General features: G+C 40.2%; 5 protein-coding genes across 9 annotated transcripts in view; 4 read left to right on the plus strand and 1 right to left on the minus strand.

The window, feature by feature from the left end:
* Positions 1 to 3,407, plus strand: part of LOC139770584 (probable multidrug resistance-associated protein lethal(2)03659) — a 26,166-nt gene extending 22,759 nt beyond the window's left edge. For both annotated transcript variants that reach the window (XM_071702624.1, XM_071702623.1), the window contains 5 exons: positions 68 to 744; positions 1,039 to 1,253; positions 1,450 to 2,528; positions 2,669 to 2,776; positions 2,965 to 3,407. In XM_071702624.1, coding sequence (XP_071558725.1) covers positions 68 to 744; positions 1,039 to 1,253; positions 1,450 to 2,528; positions 2,669 to 2,776; positions 2,965 to 3,000 — 2,115 coding nt within the window. In that variant the 3' untranslated portion in view covers positions 3,001 to 3,407. The remainder of the gene's footprint in view (positions 1 to 67; positions 745 to 1,038; positions 1,254 to 1,449; positions 2,529 to 2,668; positions 2,777 to 2,964) is intronic.
* On the minus strand, positions 3,406 to 11,747 carry LOC139770586 (alpha-amylase 3). 3 transcript variants are annotated; one of them, XM_071702630.1, is made up of 8 exons: positions 11,021 to 11,747; positions 9,487 to 9,593; positions 9,028 to 9,232; positions 8,198 to 8,334; positions 6,781 to 6,962; positions 5,338 to 6,310; positions 4,897 to 5,165; positions 3,406 to 4,628 (listed from the first exon to the last, which is right to left on the minus strand). In XM_071702630.1, the coding sequence occupies exons 2-8, from the start codon at positions 9,589 to 9,591 to the stop codon at positions 4,403 to 4,405; spliced, it is 2,097 nt and encodes a 698-aa protein (XP_071558731.1). In that variant the 5' UTR covers positions 9,592 to 9,593; positions 11,021 to 11,747; the 3' UTR covers positions 3,406 to 4,402. The 3 variants fall into 3 exon arrangements, with proteins under 3 accessions (XP_071558731.1, XP_071558730.1, XP_071558729.1); XM_071702629.1 differs by having other exon boundaries at positions 6,781 to 6,974; positions 9,487 to 9,652; XM_071702628.1 differs by having other exon boundaries at positions 6,781 to 6,974; positions 11,021 to 11,746.
* A 704-nt stretch (positions 11,748 to 12,451) lies between these two features.
* On the plus strand, positions 12,452 to 15,020 carry Tbcc (Tubulin-binding cofactor C). Of its 2 annotated transcripts, none has more exons than XM_071702646.1 (3): positions 12,452 to 12,711; positions 13,108 to 13,349; positions 13,612 to 15,020. In XM_071702646.1, the coding sequence occupies exon 3, from the start codon at positions 13,772 to 13,774 to the stop codon at positions 14,798 to 14,800; it is 1,029 nt and encodes a 342-aa protein (XP_071558747.1). In that variant the 5' UTR covers positions 12,452 to 12,711; positions 13,108 to 13,349; positions 13,612 to 13,771; the 3' UTR covers positions 14,801 to 15,020. The 2 variants fall into 2 exon arrangements, with proteins under 2 accessions (XP_071558747.1, XP_071558748.1); XM_071702647.1 differs by having other exon boundaries at positions 13,115 to 13,349.
* A 616-nt stretch (positions 15,021 to 15,636) lies between these two features.
* On the plus strand, positions 15,637 to 17,747 carry Vps2 (vacuolar protein sorting 2). Its single transcript, XM_071702650.1, has 5 exons — positions 15,637 to 15,992; positions 16,397 to 16,568; positions 16,643 to 16,818; positions 16,953 to 17,087; positions 17,225 to 17,747. The coding sequence occupies exons 2-5, from the start codon at positions 16,401 to 16,403 to the stop codon at positions 17,433 to 17,435; spliced, it is 690 nt and encodes a 229-aa protein (XP_071558751.1). The 5' UTR covers positions 15,637 to 15,992; positions 16,397 to 16,400; the 3' UTR covers positions 17,436 to 17,747.
* A 610-nt stretch (positions 17,748 to 18,357) lies between these two features.
* On the plus strand, positions 18,358 to 21,657 carry LOC139770595 (regulator of microtubule dynamics protein 1). The gene is made up of 7 exons (XM_071702645.1): positions 18,358 to 18,944; positions 18,987 to 19,050; positions 19,146 to 19,366; positions 19,676 to 19,846; positions 20,101 to 20,315; positions 20,403 to 20,641; positions 20,980 to 21,657. The coding sequence occupies exons 3-7, from the start codon at positions 19,179 to 19,181 to the stop codon at positions 21,241 to 21,243; spliced, it is 1,077 nt and encodes a 358-aa protein (XP_071558746.1). The 5' UTR covers positions 18,358 to 18,944; positions 18,987 to 19,050; positions 19,146 to 19,178; the 3' UTR covers positions 21,244 to 21,657.
* Positions 21,658 to 22,015: the final 358 nt, after the last annotated feature.

Raw genomic sequence — 22,015 nt, forward strand, 5'->3', positions numbered from 1 at the left:
ATGATTTTCTCAGGTATAGCTTCTTGATTCCAAATTTTAATTATTTCATTCAACAATTGCCGATCAGGGGAAAACGAGGATTCTGGTGACGCATCAGCTGCAGTATCTGCAACTCGCCGATCAGATTATCGTGATGAACGACGGTAGTATCGAGCAGAAGGGTACGTTCGATCAGTTGCAAGAGCTCGGCCTTGACTTTATGAAGCTGGTGAAGGCGGCTGATACGAAATGCAAAGAGGCCGAGAGAAGGCAATCCGAGATTCAGCGTCGAATTTCGATGAAGGGCGAGACGAGGGACAACGGGGACGTCCCGCCGATTGAGACGCAGGAGACGATGGCGAAGGGTAGCATATCTCGCGGAATGTTCTTCGCTTACTTCAAGGCGAGCAAGAGGCCCGTCTTGATCGCGCTGATGATGCTGATCTTCTTGGCGAATCAGGTGATATCCGGTGGTAGCGACTACTTCGTCGCGTTCTGGGTGAACGTCGAGTCGAGCTCGTGGCACAAGATGGACAACGCCACCCTGGAATTTCAATGGGAGGGTCCGCTACCCCGCGATTCCATGATCTACCTGTACAGCGCTATGATAGTGTCCATCATACTGCTGTGGAAATTCCAAACGTTCGTGTACTTCAGCGTGTGCATGTGGTCCTCGGTGAATCTGCACTCCGCTATGTTTCACAGCATATTGCGCGCAACCATGTACTTTTACAGTACTAATCCAGCTGGCCGTATATTAAACAGGCAAGTGCAGAAGGGCACAATAATTGAACGCGAGATTATTTGTAAAGTATCATATTGACAAGTGCAATTTTTCTCATTAAATTCTGCTGTAAAGTAAAATTATGAATCCCACTTTTTCAAAAAGAAAGTTGAAAAATGGTTTGGATAAAAATTGCAAGAATTACAGTCTCGTCGTATAATTTCATGCAGAAATATTGTTCACTGATTTGTCTAAAAAACGAATTTTATTTTCTTTCTTTTTTTTCCAACTTTTGATAGCTTTATCTAAAGAAGAAAAATATTTCCCACTATTAGGTTTGCTAGAGATATCAATATCGTCGACTTATTATTGTCGATGTGCGTATTCGACATCATAGTGATCGGACTCATCTCGATCACGGTGGCGGTTATGATCATAGCGGTCAACCCATGGCTGGCGATCCCCACTGTGCTTTGCGCTTGCATTTTTACTTATTTCCGTATGATATACATCTGCACCGCTCGCAGCATCAAACGCCTCGAAGGGACGAGTAAGTGATCTATCTATGCGATATACTTATAAAAGGCGATATTAGTAGCCAACGAGAAATCATTACTTTTGATCTCCGAATCTGCTTCGTTTACATATGTCCAGACGAATTTATTTCAAAGTTCTTTTCGTCGAAATTAGATTTCGTTTCTGCGAAACAGGAATTAAAATAAGTAATGCGATAACAATTTGTTCAGCACGTTCGCCGATCTTCGACCACCTCGGAGCGTCTTTGCAAGGTCTGACGACAATCAGAGCGTTTAACGCCGAGGAGATGCTGATGACGGACTTGTGCAGTCATCAGGATGTCCACTCGTCCGCTTGCTTCCTCTTCCTGTCCACCTCTCGAGCCTTCGGCTTCTACATCGACGTCATCTGCCAGCTTTACATCGGGGCGATAATCATAGCCTTCACGGTCGTCGACGGTCTGGCTGTCGTTGGTAACATCGGTCTGGTAATCACGCAAATCATGGCGCTGACGAACATGCTGCAGTGGGGAATTAGACAAACGGCCGAGCTGGAGAGCCAGCTGACCTCCATAGAGAGAATACTCGAGTACAGCCGTTTGGAAGAGGAGCCGATGATCGACGGCAAGCCGGAGACCAAGCCGCCGGACGATTGGCCGACGAAGGGTCTCGTTGAATTCAGGGATGTGAGCTTGAAGTACAATCGTCGAGGCGCCTACATCCTCCGGAACATCAACTTCGCCATCATGCCGGAAGAGAAGATCGGTATCGTCGGTAGAACCGGCGCGGGCAAGTCGTCCCTGATCAACGCGCTCTTCCGCCTGGCCTGCGTGGAGGGTGAGATCTTCATAGACGGCGTGTCCACCGGCGCGATCGCCCTGCACGACTTCCGCTCGAAGATCAGTATTATCCCTCAGGAGCCGTTCCTGTTCACCGGAAGTCTCCGACGGAATCTCGATCCCTTCGATCAGTATTCCGACGCCGCGCTGTGGCAGGCGCTCCAGGACGTCGAGCTGAAGGAGACCATCTCCGAGATGGCCGCCGGACTGAACACGAGGGTGTCCGACGAGGGGTCGAACTTCAGCGTCGGCCAGAAACAGCTGTTGTGCCTCGCGCGCGCTATTATCAAGAACAATCGGATTATGGTGCTGGATGAGGCAACTGCCAACATCGATCCCTACACGGATTCCCTTATACAAAAAACGGTTAAGACGAAATTTATAAATTGTACCGTGTTCACCATAGCTCACAGATTGAACACCATTATGGACAGCGATAGAATATTCGTGATGGACGCTGGAAACCTTGTGGTAAGTACAAGTCGAAAGCTGAACAATTAAAAAAAAAAAAAGAAACACGATTCCGATAATTTTGACGCTCAGCAATTTTTAATTTTCGGAATCTCTCCTCCAATAAAAGCATTTTACAAAATAATAAACGTTGATTTTAGGAATTTGACCATCCATATATCCTTTTACAAAGGAAAGGACATTTTTATAATATGGTACAGCAGACTGGTACTGCGATGGCCGAGCATCTTATTGATATAGCTGAAAAAGTAAGCAATAAATTCAGCTTAATGATAGAATTGCAATTAATAATTATTATGTTACATAATAATTGTAATGAAACATTAAAGTGTTTGTAGTTTAATATTTTATTTATTTTTTAGTGGTAATTATTTATTAAATGTTTAAATTATTCTTACAAACTGTTTATTAACAAGTTATTGTGATTCTTTTACAGAATTTCTATAAAAAGGATAGGTCGCCATCCAGATAATCACAATTTTCAATACGATTATGTGCCAAAGTGATATTCTACGCAATCGCGTTCAACGATGAGCTTATTATATAATCTATTAGTATACAGTATACATTTTACATTAACAAAAATTTTCTGTTAATTTCTCTTGTATTTCACGTTGTGTTCGCCTGTTGCATTTTTTACGTTTTTTTTTTTAAATTATAAGATTTTTTTTTTAGACTCGTGATATACAGAACAAAATACATTAGTTTGAAATAAAGTGTAAAAATGAAATTTTATACACATAATTTTATACAGAGAAATAAAACAATTAAAAACCCAATTTTAATTGATTTTCTTCGAGCAAATAAATGTCATTACATTATTAATTTGAAGTTTGTTGTAATTCGTTATTTATTATACAATAAAGATATAGCAATATATTCAGAATTTTTTTATTTGTCTGTGTAAATACATAGAGATAATTTTATTAACATAAATCTCTTGCATTCACACAGTCAATAATACATACAATACATTTCTATATTCCTAATATATATAATTATAAAAAAAATCGTATATAATTGTACGAGTAAATTGTATGATTCGATGCCAACGACATATATAATTAAACAATATTGTATAAGTAGCCAAACCGATTATTATCATTGTCATATCGTACAAAATATTTTTGAATTAGCATTTTTATATATTACGAAGAGATTTTACACGCTGTATTTTGATCGTCGCAATAATGATGAATTTTTAATTCTATTATCAAAAGAAGTATAAAATAAAAACGTAAAGCTTCTTGCCTCTGCGATAATTTTAGGGGCCAGAACAAATATGATAATAGATGCGTGTTGTAAAATTGCAATCTAAATACAACCGCATTAGATTGGTTTTATCGACATAACGTGATCGATATGCATTAAAATTCGTTGTAAAGATCCAATCTTTTGTATGATAGATAAGTTATGATACTAATCATTTTTAATACTGCGAGATACATATTATTTGTATTAACCGAAAAATTTATTGGACGCCATCTTTTTTGATTCCTTAATTTTCGACAACACACACACACACACACACACACACACACACACACACACCATTCTTCTTCTTCTGTCTCTTTTTTCTCCCTCATCTCAATTAATCAAAAACTAAATAAAAATAAAATAATTTTCTATTTATTTGTACCCCTAAACCATGAACTCGCAAAAAATTATCTTCGATCGTTTATAATTGAAGAATTATTTTATCCCTGAAATTTCGTAAAGTAACATTTTATAAAATTTTATTTCGTTGTAAGGTACCCATCCAACTTCTGATGGTGTTTAAATGACTGATGATCGTTTCATATGACAAAAGTATAAATAAAAATATAATCTGACAACAAGTGAACTTATATAAGGTTTAATAAAAAGGCTGTCTCTCACTTATCTAATTTTATAACAAACGCTTCTCCGGGGGGGACGGTAAGTTCTTTGAAGTACACATTTCGATTCATTCTGTAACTTGGTCCAACTACAACGTGACCACCATAATAAAGGGATGACAGATCCTTTATGCGCGTTTCATTGCCAAAATTGGCCACAAATACATAAGAATTTCTTCGTGGGTACCACCGCTCAATCACGATCATTTCATCTTCTACATACCTAAACAGAATAATATTAAATCATATTATTACATTTCGTCACATTTCGCAAAGTCGTTATACATTTGTCGAAAATTTAAAATATAAAATGCAATTTAATCCATTTCAAGACAGAAATATATTATAGTCGCATGCAAAATGAAAAAATAATATTAATTTCTCGAGTTTTTAAAAGGATATTAAATTAAATCACTGTTGAAGACGTTTACTTCTATTATCCTAAGGAAAATTACAAGTCCGGAAACTCGAGCAAATCAAAGAGACTTTACCTAACATCACAGTTCGCAGTAGATTGGTTCTCTCTTAACACCGCTTTGACGTAAATCGGTGTCGCTTCCATCCTTAGCTTCGCCATTTTTGTAACAGTGTTCTTCAAACTGGTCTCCATAGGTTTCCCAGCCTCTGGTAGCCAAGCGGTAACTCCTGAAGGCGAGAAACTGCTATCGGGGCCGTCATCCTTCTCCCAATACATAGGAACCAAATTGTGCACGTGTGCCAAATCCTTATGATCCCGACACTCACAATCTTCGATACCTATCTGAGCGAATAAAAATCCGATTAACAAATAGCTCTTCCTCGGATTGAATTGCTTTTTCATTTATCCCGAAAAGAGAGATATTTACTGAAACGTCAAATCGCTATTAATAATTAAAAAATGATTAAAACGCACAGATAAGAGATAATAATTGCATATTTTTTGAAGTTCATACCTCATCTCCGTAAAATATACTAGCTGTCCCAGGTAGCATCATACCGAGAAGAGAAGCAGCCACGCTAGCGTTCTTCACGGTCATAGTGGAGGCCACTCTGTTGGTGTCCACGCCGCCTACGGACCAGTGGATCCACGGGTAGGCGGCCTTGTCGAACATCACACCCCTCGTGATGCTCTCGATCTGCGCCTTGATGTCCCTTGTGCCGTTCGTCAGACGAAGGGTCACGTCGATCAGATCTATCCTGGACAGAATAGAGTTCCTCACGGCGTCGGAGGTAGCGGCATCCAGGGCGCCCACGTGACAGATGAAGATACCGCCCGGGCGTACAAGAGACCTCCAGTATCTGAGATCGCTCGCAAACGTGTCCTCGTCGACGTAATGCTCCAGTCCCTTTAGATAGAAGCCGTCCACCCCTCGCTCCTGCCAGATCCTGACGGCCTCGCTGACGGGATGCTCTTGTTGACGAGTCGTTTGTCTCTTCACTTTTTGCAGCGGCGACGACAGAACGTCGCGGATACCTTCGACCGACGTGGACGGCGCGGACGGCAGTACGTCGGGAATTATCGCGTTGCTCGTGAGATCACGTTTCTCTCGAAGCGCACGTTCAGTCTGGTTTGTCTTCGCTTCGCTCGAGCGCTTCATGAACGGGTACAGAGGTAAATCGAGGACTAGGCTCATGTTTCGCCTGTGAATCTCGCGCACGAGAACGGCAAAGTCCTCCAGCGTGCCCAACTCATTGTTCACGTCCGTCATGTTACTAATGTTCGAGTAATATTCCGGGTAATGTGACGCCGGGAATATCGAGTTCAATCTGACGGCCTGCACTCCGAGTTCCTTCAAGTAGTCCAGCCGTATGATTATCCCTCGCAGATCGCCGATCCCGTCGGCACCCTTCGTCGAGTCCTGGAAGGACGCCGGGAATATTTCGTAGAAGGTGCTGCCTTGCCACCATTCCACCGGCGGGTCGCATCTAACGTGCAAATAATTCAAGTAAAATCACACATACAATTTGTTTTAAAAATCATCTATACTTACTAAAACGTTATATAATCTTTTGATAAAATGTTTATCTTTGTATTCATATGCGCGTTTTTGTATTACTATACGAAAAATATATTATATATATTATGTATTATAAATTTGAATTAAGTAAAATATTATTTTACTCGTAATGTTTAAGAAAAAGAAATTGAAATTGAGTTTTTTATTGTACATAAATTTATTATATAATTATATAATGTGACAAAATGCGTTTTAATGCAAAATACTCGCAATTGTTAGAAAAATACCTCAACTATCTTTGCTATCTAGCAAATTCGTAATCACCTTATACTGAAATTATCGGGAATTCCCTTCATTCAGGAATCGCAATCGCATTCCTCGATCTTTATCATTTCTCTTATTCATGTACGTAAATATGCATAACGTGTGTACACATACTTCTTAGGCATTGTGGCGATAATGCCGATAACGAGAGCGGCGCATCCAGTTAAGATCGACATCAATGACCAGTAGCATGTCTTCCGTATCAACGGCCAGTTCCACTTCATAAAGCGATAATCTTTAGGCGGTTTTGGCACCACCAATTGAATCCCAACGAGCGGTGGCTTCCCACCGTTCTCCTGGTTGTAAAACTAAACAGTTACAAGCATAAATATGTATGATGATTGTTAGGAAGCGGCAAGCAATGGATTAGTCAACGTGAGATCATTGTGTAATCCTATCCCTTTCAGATTCATTTCAAATGTGGGACAGCCAAGCCACGTAAATCGAAGGGAACATTCACGAGGTATACAATACCTGCATCTCTTTTAAACCCCCGATGACACAATAACACAATGTCAATTCTAGCGTGACCAGATCCGGGAACCAGGTATTCCCGTTCCCGAAGACAGATCCTCTTTCACAAGGAGTCCTCGGACGTTTTTCGCAGGTTTCTTTAGGTTCAGCCTAATATTTTATATTCAAAATCCGCAATTAAAGAATTAATAAAAATTAAATTAATTTAAATATAAAAAATTTATAGCTTATATATACGTAAGTAGTATCTATCTTTTTTATCCAATTTTATTGAAAAGTAAAAGTGTAATAAAAGTTAACGTTTTAGTTCTCTCTATCGCATATACGGCCTTCCCTAATTTTTGTTTAATTCCGCATGGTCACCCTAGTTGTACGGGGTTTTTTTTCTATGCATACAAGCAACTGAGATGACAAATCGTTGAGCAAATCGATTAATGACTTAGTTGGACGTCAGAAAGTATAGATTACGTGAGTACGTGAGTACGATCACGATTTCGTGAATGCGATCATAAGCGGTAATCTTTATAGTAATACATTCGACAAAATATCCTTTATCTATGACAAGCAAATGTAAACATATAATGTAATGTATGAAACAGCATAGATTCTCTTCGCTTTCGTGAAAGACAGACGGAATTTATGAATCTTATAATGATAGACATACAATACATTAAGCACAATAGGCACATATGCATGTACAAATATAGTGATAAGCACAAGGTGCGTTAAATCACTTGAAATATGTATATTTATACATATAAAGAAAATTTTGAGTCGTTTCTAATACTCCAGAACTAAGAGATACCTCGAAAAAAGTCACGAACACATCGAAAGTCTCAAAAGCTTTGAATGTTTTAATTCTCGATTTTATGCACAGACGTAAATAATAATTTAATTTTTAATAATTTTGAACGGCTCACTGGCATCTAAAAATTGATTTTAAGATATTCAAAACCCTCGAATTAGAATGCTGTTAAATTATCTTCATATCGATTCTGTTTTATACATGGTCCCGAAAAAATTCGAAAGAACACAGAGTCCCACTTGCGATACTTACTAAAGCTTGAGCGTCTGGTGCGAGATGTTGATAGGCAGTATTCAATTGTGTCAACAATTGTGCGCAAACGGGTTCATTTGTGTCACTGCTGCTACCGCTGCTAGTAGATTCCACCATGGGATCACGTGAACTCGGTTCTGAAACACGACGCGTGAAATGAACCATTTATAGAACAGCTATTAAGACGTTCGAAGCAAACTTATTTGTTGTATTGCGAAAATGATTAAAAAAGACCAAGATCAGATTCGAACTAATTATATGATTAAACTGTGTGTTTGAATAGTCATGCTTCTATACTTTTATAATAGAGATCCTTTAAAATAAATCTTAAAATAATTTTACGCAACCAAAAATGGTTGTTCTTTTAACTTGGACGATTTTAACCACAAACGTAGGAAGATAAAAAACTAGTTTGCGTGTAGGAATGCTGAATGGATTATCACTTAAATTGAAACTGGATCCTATCAAAACGAGCGTCGACGTTACATAGCAGCAGATTACGTAAGCACTTCAGCTCAAGAACGTGAGCCACTTAACGAACATTTTATATTTAAAGAAAAGATTCCTCCAAATTGACGCTAATTCGTATATTTTTTCTCCTTTCTTCCTCTTTCTTTTATATTATCGTAAAAATCTATTTTATTACTATAAATTAAACGCGAAATCATTCATAATCCATAATGAATCCATAATCCAATAATGAAAAGAAAGAGGAATAAAGCAGACCAAATAACGTCATGTATTGAAAGCAAAGTATATATCGAAGATGTATATATATGCGTGCTTAATTGTGTGCTCCATTGTACATTGGAATAGGTAGGAGTACGCACCATCGTTTAAAGGTTTACTTGAACTATTCACTATGTTCATGAAGTTGAATCCGTCCTCCGTATTAATATTCTCAAGCGTCCGCGTGGGTATCATCTCTAATGGAGCTCCTTCCAGAGCATTGAATATCGGCGTCTGGAGAGTCCCGTCGGTTTGGGTAGGTGGTGGACTTGGTGTTAATAGGGGACAATCGGACGCTTCTTCATCCTATTAAACGCATGAGACAAAGTTCTCAGAACGAGTCTCGTGTAAGGAAAGCACTATTTGTTTTTCTTCGATATAATTGTGGAATATTGTGTTGTATTGTTGCAGCTTTTTAAATATATACATAAATATACTACATTGTCATTATATCTTTCAAAAAATGTGTCAAAGAAATTTGCTAAACTAAAAGGGTTGTAATTTATAACAAACCACGATCAGATAAAGATTGAATTACACAATTACAGTGAAGAACGCACCTGTTGATCTTGATTTATAAACAGCTGTCGAGAATTCGGAGACGGTGGAAGTTCGGTTGATATGACAACCGATAGCAATCGATCTTCGGGCTTCTGGATACTCATCTCTGTCACATACACACGGACGTTACATATTATACATATATCTTTTCCATATAACTTTTTTCTGAAACAAAACATCAATAAGTCCATGTCTCCTGGACACTCAGAACTTAACAAATTATTGAACGGAAAATTAAAACAGTTTTCTTTTACTTTAAATATAAATGTAGTGTCCCAAATTACATGCCGTCCAAAATAAAGTTTAAATTATGATTTTATAAAATAACAGTAGACAAAAAAATTCCTTTTTTCTTCTGCACATAAAGTATATTTGTATTTCTTCTTACTAAAGTGATTTAAAAAGTTCGACTTTTTTAATATATAAATATTGTCCGGACGGATGCACATATTGCGCCTGTGTATTGGCACATTAGGAAGAATGTACAGGAAGGGTGAGTGGGTGTGTATCGGGACATTTTTCATTATTGCGTATCTATCGTTTCGCGCAGAATGTTACCGCCCGGGCACAATATACCTGCGATGTTCGCCGATCAATAATCGTAGAAGCCGGCTGTCATTACATCATGTGCATTACATCAAACGTAATATTGACATTCTCAAGGCAAAAATTCCATGTCTTTAAAATCTACCTTCGTGCTTTTAGTCTTTCAATTCTCTTCCTCTCTGCTTCGTGTAAAAATGGACCGAATGGTTTTTACTTTTAACGATTTTAATCATTAATTATTGCGTAATAACAATTCTTAATCTTTTAATAAGTTTTAATGATTTTGATATTTTCCGTAAGTCTTTTGTAAAGGTTTGTAAAAGGCAAATGTGCATCTAAAAAAATACTGCTAATTATGGCATTCGAAATCTCTTCTACTCTATACTGATTAGCTCCATTCAGCGAAACGATAATAAGCGACACATATATTTGCAGCTATGAGGCTGGCATTGAAAACAGAGACACAACACGAGCAAACGACTTTGAGTCAACAGTGAACAATCGTAGAATTTACATTGCCTCGGTTTGAAATACGTCGCAGTTACAATGGATCAATGGGTATTTTTAAGACTTCTTGTGGTCGTGCACGGTCTTTTTTATAATTTAAGGAACTATGCAGAGATATTGTAGCTGATAACAATGGAAACAAAACTTGTGCTACAAAGGAAAGAGAAAACGTGAAAAGTCTAACAAGTGAATAAAAAAAAAAATAATCTCTTGATTAAATTGATTTGACGTCTAAAAAAAATTTATATTTTATATTAATTAAATAATCACAAACTGAATCTAAATAAAAAGCTGTTAAAAATGTTTACTAATTATTAAATATTAAAGAGAATCGATCTCTGAAAGTCTTGAATTTAATTTTTCTCGAAACTGAGGTTTATTAAAGAACATTTCCTTACAGTTTTATAACGTGTAATTCTTAGTTTTCTTTAAACGTACATAAATTTCTCGTGTCAAGGTGTGATTTTAAGAGATTCTCACCTACGGCTTTTGGCGACGATCGATCCGGTCAAAGAAGCTCCGGTCAGAAATATCACAAGCCCCTCGAAGAGTTCCTCGTTCGCGGACGCACCTGCCTGGGAAAGGCTCGCCACTCACGCTTTCCACGGTCGGTCGTCGAAGACGTGAGATACACGGTAACTTTCGCGATTACGAACGCCGACAAAAGCGTCGACGTCGACGGTCTCAAACGGCGACTACCACTGACTAGTGACTGCTAGTGACTACTACCGCGAAGCCGTCGCCGTCGCCGTCATGCGGCCTCCCGTGCCGTGGCGGACGGTTAGCGGAACCGCGTGCCTCGTATTATATTTAGCGATGCGATATCGTTTCGTGTTCCCCCGCTGCTGTCGACCGACCGACCGTCCCGTTCCGTCCAGCAGCCGACGTCCACGACCTCCGAGCGGATTCTGCGCTCTGACCATGGCGACTATGCGCGTCGCGGCGTCGCGACGCCCAGCGACGCCGAGCGTCGTCGGTATCGAGGGGATGATCCGGGGGGTGACAAATTTGTAGGGGATATTCTTTGTTTGCGACCGACGGTCAGCGTCCCTCGCATCGTCAAACCCTGGGAATACAATAAAGTGTGTCACAATAAAAATGTATAACAATAAAATGTATAACAAATGTAAACAAGAAGCGATAATGTTTATATAAACCTTTATTTGCCTTTATACGTCATTGAAATTCGTCAGGTAAAAATGGTGAATATCATAATTGAAAAAAAAAAAACAAATACTTTGTTTCCCAAGTACAAATTTTGAAATATACTACTAGGCAACCCGTCACACTGACCTGTATGTCGCTGCACACCTAAGTACATTTTTTCTCATTTTCCAAGTTTCTCGCTAGCGCTTGGTCGAGCCGCGTTTCGCTATATATACGTCCTCCTGAAGGAAGCACTATCGAAGTTCCCTCGGGAAACACCGCGGAGCCACCAGCGGAGTCTGCAATGACTCTTTCATCGCTCTGAGGAAAGTCCCTGGACCCGTGGCAGAAAGTGCCGTAGCTTAAAACCTCTCTGGCTATTATCCTCCGTCGTCTTCGTGAGCTTCAGGGAGAGGAAGCCTCGGCTGATCCCTTCACGATGGGCGCGAGAGTATTGGTCAAAGTAAAGTAATGTGTGTTGGAACGTTCTGCTTCTTATCCTCGGAGAGGAAGTAGCGCGTTGAACCGAACAGGGCTTATCGTACGAGGAAACTTCAACTTTTTTTTTATTTTTCAAGATTTATACAAAATCTCGGCATATATCGCAAATCCGATTAATTGAAAGGATTTCAATTGTCATCTAAAAACTAAATTTCGAATATTTTTCAACTAACACGTGACTAGCTGCTGGAATATCGGCCAATATCGGCCGAGTTCACTCGACAGGGCACGAGCTTCTTGCTTCTTGCCGCGCGGAGCGCCCTCTTCGTGCCTTCCCTCCCCTCGCGGCGCGCTCTCAACCTCTCGCGGTGTTGCGCGATGTTTCGTTACGAGTTCCGTATCCCGCAGTATTGATGAATTTCCATTTTAGGAAATCCCCCCGTTTCACCTTAGTATGATCACGAAACAGCCGGGGCCGGGTTTCACGCGAACGCTCAGCCGTGGTATCAAGGCGTTCCTCATATTCGAGACCGCGCTGTTCCTCGGCTCGTACGGACTCTGGCGTTGCCTCAACACATCGCAAGGTGAATCGCTACGCTTAGCCTAAGTAAGGAACCAAGAGCCTCGCCGTACCCGGGCTGCTCCACCTTTACGGGTTACGTTACTTTTCCCGTGTCCCCCTTGCCGAAAATTTATCCTCGATCCGCGCCTTCGAGATGAAACGAGCGAGGCTGACGTGAACGGAGTAACGGCGGGAGATTGACACGGCTGAGAAAAAGATTCCTCAATTACTCCCTGTTTAGCGTCTGGCGTGTTAATGTGACTGATTACCGAGATCTTTCTGCACCAGGGCGGCAAGGAAAACCCCGCGAATAGGTGCCACAAAGGACGACTCGACCTTCCCCGAGTCGCTTATCTCTTGTCTATTATCTCGAATCAGCAGGTCGGTCTTACGTATAATAATATTCCATGTGTGTTAGATTTCAGGTATTACATGCGCCAACGTTTTCCAATTATATTGGAGGGCTACTACCTTATCGGGGAAGAGCTGTCTGGCAACAACAATCTGAGGACGTTTGATTACAAGACCTGGATGGGAGAGCGCGATGAGCATTAAATCTTCATGGCGTTGAAGTACTACGTGTCGTCGATAGTTCTCGGCGGTGGATTGGGATACGCTCTGTTGAAAGTTGCCTCGACCAACGAATCGGATCTTGTGAAGGTAATCATGGTTATGTAATCGCCAAGCCGCTAATAGATACGTTTTCTTTTACAAAAGTTGGTGGCGATGGCACTCTTCCTCTCATCAATTGTACAATATTTTTTTTAATAAAGAAAACCAGTCAATATTTGTTATAAAAATAATTTCGCAGAACTTCTCACAATAGTTACATTTTTATTTGAGGGATCTAAGTCTAATGAAAAAAAAAAAAAAAAAAAAAATGGTTTAAATCTTTTCTTTATTTGCAATTGAATTGTTTCAGCATCTCCCGCCGTATTCGTCGGAGCAGCGCAGTCTTTTTAGACCATCGTACGGGCAGTCGGCGAAATTTATGAACCAAGAAAGGCCGAACGTTAGTTTCAAGGAGTTCAAGACTCAGAGCAGCGTGAACGATCCTAAGAAATAGCACTTGTGTACGTAAAATGGACCCCGCGGAGCTTATAGAGGAAAGTTTGTCGGATCGTCTTACGAAGAGGGATCGGGAGCGAAAGAATGTTATCGAGAGGCGGAGGGAGGAACGGCAGTCGCTCGCCGTGGAATCCGAGCAGAGCGGCTACTTCAAAGACACGTTTTACTCCACCTGCAAGAAGATCAAGGATATGCTGGACGACGCGCCCAGCAGCCCGTCCTCGGCGCTGCCGGGGATCTTCGAGAAATCCAACAAGGAGATCCAGCTGCTTAAGAACTATTTATCGCAATCTAAAATGTTTCTAAAAGTTTACGATATAAGACGCGCGCAGGAGAACCTGCAGTCGTTGGAGAACCAGGCTTCCGAGTTGGAGCTGAAGCTCCTGCCTAAGAAGAAGTTCGGCTTTAAAAATCGTCGAATCGTGAAGAAGCCCACCGACAAGGGGCACGACATCACGGACGGCTTCAAGGACCTCAAGATATCCGAGAGCATTGTGAACGGCTCGACCAAGCAGAAGAATAAATTGTCGAGCAAGTACGGGGACAGCGCCTGCATGCTGTTGGGCAAGGTGAACGAGCGAATGGTACTGGACGCCGAGAATGTAAATAAGAACGACATCCTACTTTCCGACTTGGTTCGCTGTACCGTACGGATATACGGTACGCCGAGCACCCTGCACATGGTGAACCTGAAGCAGTGCACTGTACTGGTCGGACCGGTGACGTCCTCCGTTTTCGCGCACGACTGCAGTGACTGTGTATTCGCATTCGCGTGCCAACAGCTGCGATTGCACTCGTCGACGGACTGTACCATTTATTTGCACGTCACGAGTAGGGCGATCATAGAGGATTGTACGAAGATACGCGTAGCACCTTACAACTGGTCTTACGAAGATCAGACGAGTCACTTTAATCTAGCCGGCCTCGATCCAAAGATTAACAATTGGAACTGCATCGACGACTTCAATTGGCTGTCTAGTGAGAAACATTCGCCGAACTGGTCGATTCTCGAACCGGAGCTTCGTGTGAAAGCGTGGGATTGAAAGCGAATACTTGTAAAATAAAGAGGAAGAGAGCAATTAAAACTAGTTCGTTGTAGCGAAAATGATTTTACGAAACCTAATTTTTCTCTCTCCGAATGTCAATTTATTTACGTAAATAAAATCATCTACATATATACCGTGCTTTTACACAAGATGCAAGTTATATATGTAAGTTTTATATGCTTACGATATATCTAATAAATTTACTGTTTGTGCAATATACAGGGTGCCCTGTTTTACAACTCATACCTAAATAACTCTAGAAAAAAATCAATGGAAGAGTTATCGTGTAAGAAAAATCTCGAAAATCACATCGTATGTAGAAAAATAAAAATTCTTTTACAAAACTCTTCGAAGTTATCTAGGTTTGCTTTTTAAAATGGGATAATCCCCCTACATATACACAAACCTGTACATACATATTACAAACATTGTTGTGTTTTGCATATCTTTCAACATGGGAAATTATTGGAATCGAGCTGTCTCTTTTCTTATCGGACGCAATAGAAATATTTTAAACATTACATAAACATATTGTTTCATGTATATATCATCAAATTGGTATCAGTAATCGCATTGTTTGTTTAAACGACTGCAGATGAATATATTAAAATTCGCGTTATTCCCTCTATTTTTTTCTGATGATAATGTTCTGTGGATTGGTAGTTTAATATCTCTAATATATTTTACAAAATGCTTGCAATTACATTTTTATAGGCATTTTATAGATATTATAAACTCCATAATTATATATTTATTTTAATTTTGTAACGCTGCGATTAAATCTCGCGGACCGACGGTCGTGCGCAATATGGCGCATCTTCCCCTTGCCCTTACGTTTGTCGCTGCGACGATAACCTCTCTAGAGTCCTAAATCTCTCGGGAAACATCCAATCCAGTCACGACAGTCACTTCTTGATCCATGATTATTGGTCGCCGGTGTTCTATGTATTGTACGTAATCTGCAGTAATCTGTCAAAAGAGCGCTATAACGCCGTTCGTGATGTCATTCTCGCGCATTCTCGGTGCCGCCTGAGGTCCGCGTGAATTCCTCGAGGTAGAACGAGATACGCATCAACGGGAATATCTGGTGAAGTCGCAGGTTCCACGGCTCTGACGTTTATGCGTCACTGCCCGAATAACGGGTAAATATTAGAGATATCGACATCCGAAGTAACGAGGTGTCTTCAAGGTATGTTTTTTGAGATAACGTTTTGTATTCATGTATTTATGTGTATTTTGGGAACTTGTATACGAGCGCCACTTATATGTTTTTCTACTTGAAACTTGAAAGTACAGCAATCATTAACCTATTTACTTGTTAAATTGTTAACTCCGTTGTGTTCATGTAGCTCTAAGGAGGAGCTGAAGGTACCTTACTCCCCCTCATCCAAGGGAAACAAAAAAAATGTTATCTATTTATTGAAGTAATGGTACCTAAATTTACTGTTATACATACATATTTATATTTATTTTACAAGTGGCGCCTGTATAACGAATAAGTACTGTATCTTGTGTTATTAAGTTTGTTTGACACAGTTGTAAGTTTGTATTGTGTCACATTTGTTTAACGTACGACGTGCTATGATTTTCTAGCACCATGGAGTGGTTATTCGGCAAGCGTATCACGCCTGAGGAAATGCTCAGGAAGAACCAAAGAGCATTGAACAAGGCGATGCGGGATTTGGATCGGGAAAAAATGAGGATGGAGCAGCAGGAGAAGAAAATTATTGTCGATATAAAGAAACTCGCTAAAGACGGGCAAATGGTAAATCCACGACTTTTCTGTCCAATTGCGTATTTATTTATACTATCTTGCGATCTCTTTTATATGGATTTTAGGACGCCGTGAAAATTATGGCTAAAGATCTGGTCAGGACGAGACGTTACGTGAAGAAGTTTATGCTGATGAAGGCAAATATTCAAGCGGTGTCGTTAAAGATACAAACCCTACGTTCTCAGAATACGATGGCGCAGGCGATGAAAGGAGTGACCAAAGCGATGCAAAATATGAACAAGTAAGTGCAACACTAGCGTGTCAATAGTTTTCATTGTTTATACAATCTTCTTGCGTTCGTTGGAATCAAAGTCTAATTAATAATTCATTTTAGCATGTCCTGAAATATTAATTTAATTTCTGATTTCTTTATAGACAATTAAACCTACCACAAATACAGAAAATATTACAAGAATTCGAAAAGCAGTCGGAGATAATGGACATGAAGGAAGAAATCATGAACGACGCGATAGACGACGCGATGGAGGATGAGGGAGACGAGGAAGAAAGGTATCGAGCATTTTTTACGTGTATACATCAATTCTACGTGTAAATCGCTAGATAATTATTGAATTTTCAAATTTTGATTCAAAAAATTATATGTAAAAATTGTAAAACATCTACACATTGACGTTTTATTTTCCCAGTGATGCTGTGGTCGCTCAAGTGTTGGACGAGCTGGGTCTGCAGTTGACGGATCAACTCTCCGGGCTACCACAAGCGTCCGGATCGCTGAGCGTAGCCGGCTCTAAGCAGCCGGCGGTCGCCGCCGCGGCGGGCAACGATGGCGACGGGGGCAATCTCCCGGACGCCGACGCGGATCTACAGGCCAGACTCGAGAATCTGCGGCGCGAATAAATCAAGATTTAAAATATTACTTAGTTAGACAATGTATAAAAAGTGTAAAAAGAATTGGCTTTATAGCGAGGAGGACGGTTTCGAAAAAAGGGTTCGTTCCTGCCGCAAATGCTTGTATACTTAATGTACATGAATTCGAAAGGAATCTTGTCCGCGTATACAGTTTTTCTCTGAAGATCGATCCTCATATTTTTTATGCACGTTGAATTTTATAACTGCTTCTATACAGAGCTTTCTCTGTAAATGCCTAAGTTCGTAATACAGATATACACGAGAAAGGTACTGTATGATAAAATATACGATAGAAACATATACCTCCCTTTCGGATCGTGCTTGATCGATATTCAGTTTCTTTTTTTTTTTTTTTTACTTATGTTATCGCAATTAATGTCTTGTAATTAATTCTATAACTTATAACTAGAGAAAAAAAAATTTTGATAGAAATCCTAATATAAAACCTTTAAGTGCCTCCTACAATGGGATTATTTAAGTTATATCTAAATTTAAAATAATCAAGAGAATTATCTAAGTCTTCTAAGTTTATATATTGAGTTGTGGTATATACTGAGATTAATTTTAAATAATCTCAAATGTAATGTATCTTAATATTATACCTACATATACATCTTAATATTTAAATCACATCTTACATGTTTTAAATATAATATATAATTTTAAATAACGAGTATAAAATAATAAGTCGCTTGGTTTTTCGCCACGGATGCATCGCGAATAAGGAACGCCGTGTAAATCGATGTTAACCGGGACACGTCTCGCTACCCGCAATTCTGAATTCTCGGACGTCGCCGTTCCGTCCGGTAAATTTCCAACGCCCGGTCGCACCCCCGCCCATCCACGACGACCGGGGGGGAGGAATACGCGCCGAGCGCGAAATCGGGCCATCATAGCGGTAACTTATCGACGCGGCCCGCTCGGCGCCGTGGGGATGACTTGCAGCAATTCTCGATATCGGCAACACGTATGTACGTTCGCGCCGGCCGACGTTTGTGTGCGTTAAATTAAGATTGAATTAGATCTCGCCTGGATCTCGCCGATCGAGAAATCGGCGCACATGGAGAAGCGAGACATGCGGCGAGAAGAGAGGAAGACGGAGGAGAGCTAGGGATTATTCAGACCAAGGATTTAAATCGAAACCGTCGAGGGACCTATCACGAGAACGGGGAGGTTCGTACACGCCACCGGCGGACCTCTCGGGGAAGGAGGAGAGAGAAGAGAGAGAGATAATGATGTAACAACGTAACGAATTATATCGCGCTCGTGAAACGGTTTGTCACGATTGCCCTTCGGCCGCGATACGCACGTAGGTACGTGCGCTATCATTCCGCCTGCACCGTTGCCGGGAGGAGGAAAAGTGGCACGTGGTCATCGAGGCGGTTTCCCCTCGACACACGGATCACTGGGATTAAACGACCTCGTCGGGGACCGGTTGACGGGCGCCTCTCGAGGAAGGCACGAGCGAGACCCCGGTGGCCCCCGTCGCTGTAGAACACAATCGGAACATGGTACACCGTGCCCGGGCGGAAGGTCGTGACGTTCGATAAAGACGTCGTTTGAATTCGCACCGTCACCAGGTCACATTTTGCAAAAAAAAAAGGTATGTACATTGAGTACATCAACACTGATTTCAGAGCGTTTTTTTTTTCTTTGTTTGCCATCAGATGTAACTCCAGCTTGTCTCTATATTTCTAGAATACTGGCTACTGGAGCCTCTCCTCGGACAAGATGAGCAACCAGCTGCAAACCAATTTGATTGCCGCCGCGATCGGTGCGACTATCGGCGTCATCAGTGCGGCCAGTATCTTTATTTATCAGAAGGTCTTGGAGAAGCAGCAGCATGCCGGGAAGAACGCTCATCTGGATGAAGTTGATCGTCGCCTCACCGAACTCCAAACAGAATTAGAAAGACTTAGGTACAGCGAATGCTTCCTCTTTGCTCAAGATGTATAGGATGCTCGTAAAGTTGGCCAAATTGCAGTTTATTCTGTCATCATGACTGATTAGATGCTAATTTATTTAGACATTACAAGTCCTTCACTGTTGTCCAACTATTGTTAACATCAATAGTTTGAGAAGAAGGCATGTACGAATTTATATTTGTATCTTTTTTTTTTATCAAGGTGATTGTCAGAGCAAGTTGACAAAATTCGAATGAATATTTTCCAGGAATACTTTATATCTTTGTCTAATTTGAGTTAACGATAAATAATCTCTATTTTTAGAGTACAACAAAATCAACAGAGAAAGAAGAAGAAGCTTAATCCTAAACGCGATAACGATACTACGTACGCTACAACAGACAATGATACCGACGTGGATTTCTCGACGGCTGGCGACGAAGAATTTTTCGACTGTTCGGACAGCGATAATGGTATAAGTGACATCGAGAACAGGTCAGTTTAACATCTAGGCGTTCATACGTATCGCGGTTGCAAGTTCGATTTAACGAAACGTACAGCATTATTGCACATTAAATTGACCGCACTTTAAATCGAAGATTTTTCTATTTGCGCACACAAGTTTAATATTCACAGGCTTCTTTTCAAAAGAATTATATGTGCATGAAATTTTGCTTTGTCTCTATCATACTTATCCGGAATTATAACTCGAAACATAAACGGGAAAGATTATACGCTTAGTGATGCAGGACAACTGAAGCCACCTGCCCTGGATTAAACTTCTCCGCTCTCGATGCGCATCACCAACGGGGTGGACACGAAGAGGATGATTATCTTGAACTACGAAATCTCGTAGACACGTATCCAGATAGTGTAGACGTAGTATGGAGATATGCCAGAAGTTGTTACAAATATTCAAATTGCACCACTGACGCAAATGTAAGAAAAGCCGTTATTTGTGCAGGTATATAACCGAAATTATGTGTAACTGATGGTATCGCTGGTCGCGCGTTTAACAGAGTCACTCAATTGCGACGAATTGTCGTTTCAGGAATTGACGCCTGTGAAAAGCTTCTCGACGTACCAAACGCAGATCTGCACAAATGGTGCGGCATACTCGTTGGCGTAAACGGTGATTTTTTGCCGGTAGCTGAGAAGATAAAGAACGGTTACCGTTTCAAAGAGCACGTAATGAAAGCCTTGGGGATGCGTCCGAATGATGCTGACCTGCATCATCTACTCGGCAGATTCAAATACGAGGTGGCCAACTTAAGTTGGCTAGAGAGAAAGGTACAACATGTTTCACCGTAGCTCGGATGACTCCAGAAACGGAGCATTTAATTAAGACGCGAGCAACAAAGGACAATAGACGAAAATCAGGCCAAAAGTTGCAATTAAAACCGACCGCTGCTTTAAATTAATAAATAATAAGATTATATTTCAATTTCAAGTAAATTATTTTAATGGAATTTTAATTTCAATCTTAGTCACAAAATATATAATATGGAAATGTTTTTACTTGAGGGAAAGTAAATTTTTTATCTAAAGAACCCTGCAGCTCAAAGAAATTACACATAATGAAGCAGACTTGCAGAGTATTATAATTAATTTTTTTTTTGCTTGTGCAGATTGCTGCGACTTTATTTTCGGAGCCGCCAAGTGCCTCGTACGAAGATGCGATTGATAGCTTCCAGAAGGCGGAGGACTTTTCGGTCAAAGTAAATCTGGAGAACTGGCTGTTTCTGAGCAAATGTTACATAGCACTGAGCAACTATAAACCGGCCTGTCAGTGGCTGGAGAAAATTTGCGATCTATCAGTTACGAGCGAAGAGGATGAAAGAATACAGAACGATGCGCGTCAACTCCTCGCCAAGTACTCGGGATATCAATAGCGGAAACGTTAAATTTTATAGATCTGAGAATGTATCCATTCCATATATTACAAATATATTAATCGCGCGATGAACGTAAAGGATTCGCAGGTGAATGTGAGGGGAAAGAAAAGCGTATATAAGTTACTCTAATTATAGGGCGGGAGGTACACAATTTTAACCCTGAACAAACTTTTATATGAAACTGTATAAAGTGATTGCTATTTGTCTTCAGAATAAAAAAGATACGAAGCGGCGTGGGATGTTTTAGGAAATAATTTTGTGATAAAATACATTTTAGAATCGCCATTTTACTGTATAAATATTTGGGCCTAGCGTGGTTTATTCTGTCAGTTATATAGACTTACAAATTTATTATGTTGGTTTTATCTTTCTATTGTCTGTTTCCTAATAAATGATACAACATGATAAGCACCGTTGAGCGTAGTTATTTTATGGTTAAAAACTTTCATCAATGAACACATCTCTCTCCCTCCAGTGCATGGGGAGCTTCTCTCTCCATCCTTTCTATCTTCCCCTTCTTTTCTCTCTGCCTTCTCCCTCTCCCCTACATATAATTTTAAATATAATATTTTATTTCGCAGGTATATATAGTGAAACAACCGACACCTTTGTACCAAAAATTGTATATATGTTTAATATACCTAACTTATGTGAATAAACATCTTTTTGACGACACAATATTTAGCAATGTGGAAAATAAATATATTAAAATTAGACACTAAAAAACTAAAATGGAATAAAAATATATTAATCGTGTAAGATGTGTAAG

This window comes from Temnothorax nylanderi, unplaced genomic scaffold (genome assembly GCF_030848795.1).
Source record: "Temnothorax nylanderi isolate EJ_2023f unplaced genomic scaffold, tnyl_v1.0 TNYL_tig0031_pilon, whole genome shotgun sequence".
Taxonomy (NCBI): Eukaryota; Metazoa; Arthropoda; class Insecta; order Hymenoptera; family Formicidae; genus Temnothorax; species Temnothorax nylanderi.